At 44.3% G+C, this 9,621-nt stretch overlaps 2 protein-coding genes across 2 annotated transcripts; both read left to right on the plus strand.

Moving 5' to 3' along the window:
• The first annotated feature begins 687 nt into the window (after window positions 1–687).
• ccn5 (cellular communication network factor 5) lies at window positions 688–6,873 on the plus strand. The gene is made up of 5 exons (XM_024384073.2): window positions 688–953; window positions 1,950–2,166; window positions 3,218–3,466; window positions 4,809–5,008; window positions 5,403–6,873. Exons 1-5 carry the CDS (start codon window positions 882–884, stop codon window positions 5,718–5,720), a joined length of 1,056 nt encoding a protein of 351 aa, XP_024239841.1. The 5' UTR covers window positions 688–881; the 3' UTR covers window positions 5,721–6,873.
• Window positions 6,874–7,701: 828 nt separating this feature from the next.
• On the plus strand, window positions 7,702–9,252 carry LOC112221770 (P2Y purinoceptor 1). The gene has a single exon (XM_024384081.2). The coding sequence runs from the start codon at window positions 8,067–8,069 to the stop codon at window positions 9,048–9,050; it is 984 nt and encodes a 327-aa protein (XP_024239849.1). The 5' UTR covers window positions 7,702–8,066; the 3' UTR covers window positions 9,051–9,252.
• Window positions 9,253–9,621: the final 369 nt, after the last annotated feature.

Here is a 9,621-nt window from a genome sequence, read left to right on the forward strand (position 1 = left end):
AAAGAAGCAAATAATCTAGACTTTTACAGAAATAATTTTCACCCGCCCCAAATATTCTCTCCAGTCATAATAACAGCCTCTAATTTAGGCTAGATGTTAGTGTTTTCTGCTTCTTTGCTGTGGTTGCTGGGCAATTCTACTTAGCACGTGTCCTCAGGTGCTTCCCGAAATGGCACCCTATTCCCTATATAGTACTCTACTTTTAGCCAGAGGCCCCATGGGCCCTGGTCAAAAGTAGTGCACTCTATAGTGAATTAGGGTGTCATTTCAGAAGCACATTTTGTGTCCTCATGGTCTCTGAGGATGGAACTCTCGGACAGTGTTTACTTTCACTTTACTTTACTCTAGTGTTTCTGTTTTGAGTTCCTCTCTTTCACAATGGGACTGGTCACATCAACTCAAGTTCAGCCTCACATCAGACATGCTGCTGCAGCACCATGGCAACCAGAGGACGACGAGGTTGGAATTATAAGAGGCTCATTATTACAACTGCAGGTTGACTTAGAATATGTCATTGAATTCAGTTGCATCTGATACGGTTTTGAAATTAGGAAATAACGAACAAACTCCCTGTTTCAATCTATAACAGCTAGAGGGGGAGAGAGATGGGAGGGAGGTAGGAGGAGAAAAAGGTCTGGAAGTAGAAATGGGCAACAGGGAGTAGGAATGTGAAGCATTTCTGCTCCTGCTCCAGTGACTGTTTACACGGCGGTCAGCCTGTGACATCACAGCAGAGACTCGATAAATGTCAGCCATGCAGAGGAATGAGCAGTCAGCAAACAGCAAGCAGCACTGGTAGCTAGCTAGCACCACTACCATCACACTTAAGAGGTTAGACAGACGGGCAAACAGAGCAGTTCAATCAACCTACAGACGTTCCAATGGAAATTTCAAGACAACTCAGTGACAGTGTGATAGCCTTGGCTTTGCTGCTCTGTATGGGTTCACTGCAGGTGAGGCCAAACGACTATTCTGCTCTTCTATTTGTGTGTACCTGGAGGTGAACTGTACCTGTAGCTTACACCTGTTGCTCAGGAGGTGAACTGTCTGTGGAAATCAACGAAACTGCATTCCATTGATCGATTCCATTGATTCCACGGAAAGATCTATCAGAAGCTTTCAGGTGGCTGTGGTTGAAGATTGTTTTGATAGAACTGATTTTGTTTTTATGTTATTGCTGTTGTTTTTTATTTGTAACTTACTCCATGGTCAGTTGACCATATTTGTAACTTACTCCATAGTCAATTGACCATATTTGTAACTTACTCCATAGTCAATTGACCATATTTGTAACTTACTGCATAGCCAATATGTAATATATGTACAAGTAGCTAGCTATTCATGGCATGATGTAACAGTATTGTACACTGCTAAGTACTTTATTATTTTGTGTTTTATCATTTAGAAATTGTCTTTTTTTTTTTTTAATGTTTTTTACACTTTATACAGATCATCATGAATATTAATGATACATGTTTAGAAATATTGATGAATGATGAATGTTTGATGTTGCATTGCATAGTTGCGGTAGAGATGACAAATTATGTTTTTGAGTCCATGGGGGCATGACATTGCTCCACCAGTGAATAATTGAGGCCAGTATGTCCATAGGCTGCCTGCTGTGGCTTGGCTCCATTAACTGTATGTAATTGAAGACAGGACTATTTTGACCAGACAGTGTTGGACATAGTGTTCCCCAAACAAAGTACTTCTACCAAATATTAATGTGCTTACAATTGGTCAAGGAAAGGCTGTTTTATTTCAGAACATAACGGCAGCATTTTTCAACTATGGTGATGAGGATGATTATGATGACGATGACGATAATGGTCGTAATGATGAAGACTATGATGACAATGACAACAACAACAACCAATTGACCTCCTACTCCTCTTGCTCTAATCTCAGCCTGCTTTAACCTCTAACCTCTGCTCCCTGTGTTACTCTAGGTGTGGTGTCAGCTGTGCCCGGGACCATGCCAGTGCCCCAACCCCGTGCCCCAGTGCCCAGCAGGAGTCCCTCTGGTTCTGGACGGCTGCCAGTGTTGCCAGGTGTGTGCCCGGCAGCAGGGCGAGGCCTGCAGCGACCTGTATGTGTGTGACAGCCAGAGAGGACTGCAGTGTGACTACAGCGCCAGCTTCCCCGGCGACCCTGGAGAGTGTGTCAGTGAGTGCCAGCCTTTTCCTCCTGTTTTTTTAGGCTTTATTACCGACAGTAATGTAAACAGAAGGGGGGGTAGATGAGAAGGATAAACAGTGGGAAGGGTGGACACAGGGATTGAATCCTGCCTGGTCTCCAGGGTCATAACACATGTGCTTGTGCCGGAAGTGTTGCCACTGGACCACAGGTTCTGCACAGTGGTCACCCTTTTCTAAACAACCAGGCTAGCAGACAAAAAAACACAGAAAGGGATGGCACATGGAGCTGAAGTCTATGTCTGACTGTTTGTATGAGAGGGACAAACAGACAATCTGCTTAGGACATATACTGATCCAGCCAGTCGCAGAGCGCAGGGGCTTGAGTTTGACTGTACTCCAAAACATCTGAACCTCTATTTTCAGTGGTGGTGTTGGCACATTTCCTCTGATGACTGCCCATCGAGAATGATACATTGCCGAGACAACACACACGGATTGGAAAACAGACTCCTCAGTCTCCTCAGGACTGGGGTGCATCCCAAATGGCACCCTATTCCCTGCATAGTGCACTACTTTTGACCAGAGGTAGTGCACTAAATAGGGGAAAGGGTTCCATTTGGGAACGCATGGTTTCCCATAACATCACATAACAACCCAGAGTCTTGGCAGTAGACATTATCCTCTTGTTTCCTTACCTCACTCTTACACAAGCTCTGTCACTCTCTCAATCTCTCGCTCTCTCTCTTTCCCTCTTTCTCTCTTTCTGTGAGTAATTGTATTTTTTTCCAGAGTCCAGAACAGAGCAGGGTACATGGTGCAGGGTATGTGTATGGGTTAGGGTTAAGGATAGGGTGGGGCTGCCAGTCCAGGGTAAAGAGCCTCTAAGAGGGTCTCTCTGTCCTGTTCCCAGACCTGGGTTCAAATAATAGTTTAAATCATTTCAAATATCTGTGCTTGATTGAGTTTGCATGGTTTGATGAAGTAATCCAATAGTTCCAAAATGCAAACCCTACCCATCTGGCACTCCAGGCAGGCAAATCGTTTTTGAAACCAGGTCTGTTCTGTTTCCACCCTTCCAGGTCAGGAGGAGTTGGGCTGTGAGCTGAACGGGGTCTCCTATCAGGATGGCCAGGTGTTCCAGCCCTCCTGTGCCACTCAGTGCCGCTGCCTGGGGGGAGGGTTAACTTGCGTGCCCCTGTGCCCTGAGGACGTCAATCTTCCCAACCCAGACTGCCCACACCCCCAAAGGGTACAGCTGCCTGGGAGGTGCTGCAAGGAGTGGGTCTGTGAGAACATGGACAACACAGTCGTTCAGGATGCCATCACAGGTAACTGAGACATCAGTCTAGTTTAACAATCATATTCTAGCCTGGTTCCAGATATGTTTGTGCTGTATAGCCAACTCCCTATGGTGGTTGGCATTAGCTACTATATGCAGATCTGGTACCAGGCTAGTCATCCTCTGTTCTGACACAGGTTTCTGCTACGTATTTCGATTGGACCATCTTGAGAGGGAACCAATAAAATGCTTCCCTGTGAATCCTAAACCATTATTTTTGGTGTTAGCTTGACAGTCATGAAGAATATGGTGTTTGTCCAGCTTAGATGTTAGCTAACTATACATAGCACTTTTACACACAATTGAATATAAGAATGACAAATGTTTTTCCTTGGATCAAGCTGTAGGGCAATGTTTAGCTTCCCACGTTTACATGAGCTCTGCCACTGACGCTCATAGTCTGAGGTCTTTTATTGAGGGATCTTTTGCATTTTATTGTGGTGAGTCTGGCCAAATGAAAAGGCACAATGTCCAAATATAACCCCCGCATTTCATTGGAAAAGTCTGGCCAGATGAAAATGCACATTATTGTCAAAATAACAAGCCCGGTTCCAACACCGACCCTGTTTCCAAAGCTGCATCCCAGATGGCCCCCTATTCCATATGTAGTGCACTACTTTTGACCAAGTAGTGAATTAAATAGGGAATATGGTGCCATTTTGGGACCAATGCCTAGTTTCATAACAAGACCCATGGCTAGGCGACGCAACAATTAAACACAATAAGCCCAAGGAGTCTGAAATAGTCCCAAAAACGGGTTAGGAAAATAAAACCGCTAAGGAAAAAAAGAACATCTGGAATTTCTGACACTGTCACACAGTCAAGCTATGTCAATAGCAATGGAACATTTTGTTCAAAGTGTTCTTGAATTCAAAGCCTAGACGTTTTTTTTGTGCTGTGTTACAGAAACAATGCCAAAGAAACTGCTGATTATTATGACTCAGATCCGACTGGAGATGCTATCTTAGGGATTGATCTCCATCCAGATAGCACTGCTTTTCTGTGCTACGAAAAGACAGGAAGTTCCTGTACAAGTTTAGGCCAATTGAGTCATTAAGAGACATTATGACATCTGAGACACTCTGATAAAAACCTATTAACCAGGGAAGTCATGGCAGATGAGTTAGCTTGGCTCTGATTGAGTTGTTAACAGCTGGATCTCATGACAAGTCACTCATTCCTCATTGTCCCATTAGTGTGTTTGCTCGAAGCACACTACTGTTATTCCCCGTACTTATTATTCTTATTTTAGACAGCTGAAGGAAGTGCTCAAGTTTTCTTCAGGAAATTCACCATTCGGTCTCATTTCTATCCTGGCCTCCTCTCTCCAGCCTCCAGTTTGTGGCCAGGCCTGTCGGGTCCCTCTAACTGTATAGACCAGAGTACAGAGTGGAGTGCATGTTCCCAAACCTGTGGCGCTGGGGTCTCCACGCGGGTCTCCAACAAAAACCCAGCCTGTCGGCTCGAGATGCAGAGCCGTCTTTGTAAGGTCCGGCCCTGTCAGGCACTCCAGCCACACAGGAACCCCATGGTGAGTTAATATCTTCCCAGACTCTCTGCCCCACGTCTTTACCCCCCCTACCCTAACTCCACGTCTACCCCAACCTTAAGTGTAATTTGGGGTTAATAGGTTATGTTAACAGGAGCTATACGTAAGCCTCATGTATGTGTTAAAATGTGTGTTCCTGTCACCTAGACTCTACTATATTGGTATAAAGTGCCCATTGCTCCGTCTGTGAAATGGTCATACTGGAAAATGCTTGAGGTGGAAAAAATATAAGAATGTAGATGTATTAGGGTAAATTTGTTTTTCTTCAATAAGTACATTTGAGTTCATTCCCAGTCTAATAATACATACATTAACCTCTATTCTCAGCAACCATGAGCTCATCTAGCAGCCTAACGTTGATGATCTGTTTTCCCAGTGGGCCCGGCATTGTGAGCCCAGCTACAGGTCAGTGGTGCCAGTGAGACTGGTGCACCAGGGCTGCTACAGCACACGGGTCTACCGGCCCCGGTACTGCGGCCAGTGCACCGACGCCCGCTGCTGTACCCCCTACCAGATCAGCACGGCCATGGTGGCCTTCCGTTGCCCCACCGGCAGGCGTCTTCACCGGGCAGTCATGATGATCCAGTCCTGTGTCTGTCACTACAACTGCCCCTACTCCGCTACAGGACCCTATGCAGCTGCACCCTACTCAGGCTCCGCACACTCTCACCGGAGCCCTGCCGTGTGGGGCTAGACTTGACGTTCGAGTCAATCCTCTGGGCCCTATGCCTCCTTGAGAACCTGGAGCGTCCACCATGGCTCTTCACCTCCTATCCTACCCCTCTCCATGTACTGACACGCTCATACTGAGACCTGTCCAGAAAGGACCTGCGAGCAACACCTTTGCTGTGTTCCAATGTCCATACAAGTGCACTCCTTCTAAGTGGTATACCAGTATGATTATTTGAACAGAGCCTCTGTCTATCATGGCTTGATCCAGCAGGTGTAGCCCACTTCATAGGATAGATAGGGGTAGTGAAAAGATCTTCCAGGTGATAAGCTGTGACTGAGTCGGGGGAAGAAAGCCCTGATATGAATGGACAAGCTCCGTCTGCACTAAGACCTCCCACTCTATTCCCCTCTTATCACATCTCATAAGGTGACCTCATGGGGAAAAGAATAGGTCAGGGAACCCTAGTTAGCTACCCTGACCCCAGATATTAGCCTGGTTTCTCTCCACAACAGAGTCATTGTCAAGCCAAACATTAGGCATGGCAACTCCACGAGGAGTTGGCAAGAGTGCAGAAAAATACTAGCCTCTATCTAGCATATGTAAGTTAAATACTGTCACACAACAAATGCATTTATGACTAATTGACCAACTGTAGTCTTATGCTGTATGTAGAAGACCAGGTGACAGTCATTTGTTGTCTTTCTTGACTCATTTTAGGCCCCAGATTTTCTCCTGACCACTTGACCTGACTTAGTTTCAGTGGATAAGACTCAAGTGTTGTTACTTTGATTTGAGTGAATTTATTTTGCAGAGTGACACCAACCTTTGAGTTGATAGATACTGTATCTTGACATGCAAATGCCATCTGTTATATCAGTTTGTTTGTTTGTTTGTTTGTTTATAAATGTGTCTATTTTGTGTTCTTAGTCAGATGAAATTGCACTTATTTTCAATGTTGCTGTAAATATAAACTATTCGATTGCTTTTTGAAATATTGTACAATTGTATCACTGATTTTATACTTTGTCCAAACTGTTTTCCATTCACAATGCCTTTTTATGTAAAGCTTGAGCTCCTTTGTATATTGCATATTATTCATTAATGATATTACTACATTGAGATTCGATTGTTGTAATTTGTGATGTAACTTTCCCTTAAAACTCCTTATGACTTATTAGTGATTTGGGTGCTGATATTTGATAGCTTTCAACATCCACAATATACGACGTAGCTTCCCAAAGCAGTACGGCTGGCTGGGTTGTGTATCGGAGGACGCATGACTTTCAACCTTCGTCTCTCCCGAGCCCGTACGGGAGTTGTAGCGATGAGACAAGATAGTAGCTACTACAACAATTGGATACCACGAAATTGGGGAGAAAAAGGGGTAAAAAAAATAAAATAAATGACTTAGTCTTTGACAATTTGCATGGTATAGAGGTCCTGGATGGCAGGGAGCTCGGCCCCAGTGATGTACTGGGTTGTATGCACTACTCTCTGTCGTGCCTTGCGGTCAGATGCCAAGCGGTTGCCATACCAGGCGGTGATGCAGCCAGTCAAGATGCTCTCAAGGGTGCAGCTGTAGGATCTGAGGGTCCATGCCAAATATTTTCAGGCTCCTGAGGGGAAAGAGGCGTTGTCGTGCCCTCTTCACAACTGTGTTGTTGTGTGTTGGACCATGATAGATCCTTAGTGATGTGGACACCGAGGAACTTGAAGCTCTCGACCCTCTCCACTACAGCCCTGTCGATGTTAATGGGAGCGTGGCTCGGCCCTCCGTTTCCTGCAGTCCACGATCAGCTCCTGTGTCTTGCTGACGTTGAGGGAGAGGTTGTTGTCCTGGCAGCACACTGCCAGGTCTCTAACCTTCCTATAGGCTGTCTTATCATTGTGTGTGTGTGTGTGTGTGTGTGTGTGTGTGTGTGTGTGTGTGTGTGTGTGTGTGTGTGTGTGTGTGTGTGTGTGTGTGTGTGTGTGTGTGTGTGTGTGTGTGTGTGTGTGTGTGTGTGTGTGTGTGTGTGTGTGTGTGTGTGTGTGTGTGTGTGTAGACGTACATGTGTTTCCTGTGTGTAGTTGGGTGTGTCTGCTCTTCTGCATGCCTACCGAGAAACAGGAAAGCAACCCCTATTGATCTCATAATTCTAATGTATGAGTCAGTGATACAGTTTGTCACATAGACCACAAGGAAATGTCAAACAAGTTTAAATAGAAAACACTGACGCGGAGCACTGAGAAGAACTGAGGAGTACTAGGAAACCGAGAATCTGACTTCATTCAACTTGACCTTTATTTATACAGGTTATACTCATCCAGATATATCTTTGGCAAGACCGACCTGTTTATAATCAAATATTTTGTTGAGGAAAGAAAATGAAGACAAACTTTTCCTGTGGACACATTAACATGGACTTTACTCACACGTTCTTACCTACAGTGTATATGTCCGTGTTTATTGTCGGCCTTGTTGGTAACTGCTGGGGACTAAAATCCTTGTTTGCGAACTGGAAGAAATTCGGAAATATCAACATTTTTGTTCTGAACCTTGGAGTTGCAGATATTCTGTATTTGCTCACTCTTCCATTTCTGTTTGCGTACTACTCAGCAGGCAGTCACTGGGCCTTTGGACAGGTCTTCTGCAAGATGACAAGATTCTGCTTCAATTTGAACTTGTATGGCAGTATTGGTTTCCTCACATGTATTAGTGTATACAGGTACCTGAGCATCGTCCACCCACTGAGAGTGATGGGCAGGATAACAAGGGGCCACTCTGTAGTCATCACAGCTGTAGTTTGGGGTTTAGTCTGCATTGAGATTATTCCTGATCTGTTCTTTGACAAAACATTACTCAACTCTTCTTCGGGGAAAGTCAAATGCGTTGACACCACCTTCAACTTCTCTACCAAGGAATACCTGGACTACAGTATTGCGTGGACAGTATCTGGATTTTTCATCCCTCTGCTCATCATATTGGGTTGCTATGGACACGTGGCTGTGGTCCTCTTTAACAACCCCAACATTGACCAAGTGATGAAGCAGAGATGCCTAAAACTGGTGATCATTGTGACTTTACTCTTCTCAGTTTGCTACATACCGTATCACATATTCAGAAATCTAAACCTGAAGACTAGGATTTTGAAAATCAAAGGCACGTGTGAGGATTGGTTTGCTGGCATCTACATTGCTCACCAAGTCAGCCGATCACTTGTGTGTCTAAACAGTGCCATCAACCCATTGGTTTACATCCACAGTAATGAAAACCTGCTCGTACATATCACCAGGCTTTGGGAACGAGCTCGTCGGTCTGTGCCTCTGCTATTCAACCATCGCATCCAGACACAAACCCCACCGTTATGAACTCACATTGAAATAGCAGTGTAGCTTTGTTTGCTTTCTTGAGAGTCGTTCTGCTTTTCTTTCAGCAATTTCTAATGTGTTTATTACGGTGCATATTATTGTTTGAATAGGGAAGTTCAAAGTACAGTTCCCAGATTTCTATAGGTCTCTTGTGTGTTTGCTGTGTTTACTGATCTGTACTATAAATATGCTGATATGGAAAGTACATTGTATTCCTTGCATGGTCATCTGCATGAATGTACATTCCTGGTTATTCATTGTATCTAAGAGATGTAAATATATTGTAAATATACAGTATATTCAACGGATAGATGTAAAGATGTTGTAAATGTATAATATTTGCCAGACAGTTGCAACTAAGCACACAGTAGGCTGTATTGGTTTATGATGCCTTGTATTAAGGATACGATAAGAGCCATGTGAAAACACAAAGTGCTGTGAATGCATTTGCAGAAGAACAGGAAACGTTGTTTTCACAAAAGGTGTAAATCTGCTTTCAAGATGTAGAGTTATCACCACGTGAAGATTTCCTGTGTGGTCATCTGATGCATACCTGACCATAAGGTTTTAA

This window comes from Oncorhynchus tshawytscha, linkage group LG22 (genome assembly GCF_018296145.1).
Source record: "Oncorhynchus tshawytscha isolate Ot180627B linkage group LG22, Otsh_v2.0, whole genome shotgun sequence".
Lineage (NCBI taxonomy): Eukaryota > Metazoa > Chordata > Actinopteri > Salmoniformes > Salmonidae > Oncorhynchus > Oncorhynchus tshawytscha.

What these genes read in the sequence shown, in the direction of transcription:
- ccn5 (XM_024384073.2), top strand. Translation starts at nt 882, where the DNA reads ATGGAAATTTCAAGACAACTCAGTGACAGTGTGATAGCCTTGGCTTTG. An exon ending in CGTTCAGGATGCCATCACAG is followed by an intron (nt 3,467 to 4,808) that starts GTAACTGAGACA and finishes TCCTCTCTCCAG; the next exon opens with CCTCCAGTTTGTGGCCAGGC. An exon ending in AGCCACACAGGAACCCCATG is followed by an intron (nt 5,009 to 5,402) that starts GTGAGTTAATAT and finishes CTGTTTTCCCAG; the next exon opens with TGGGCCCGGCATTGTGAGCC.
- LOC112221770 (XM_024384081.2), top strand. Translation starts at nt 8,067, where the DNA reads ATGAAGACAAACTTTTCCTGTGGACACATTAACATGGACTTTACTCAC.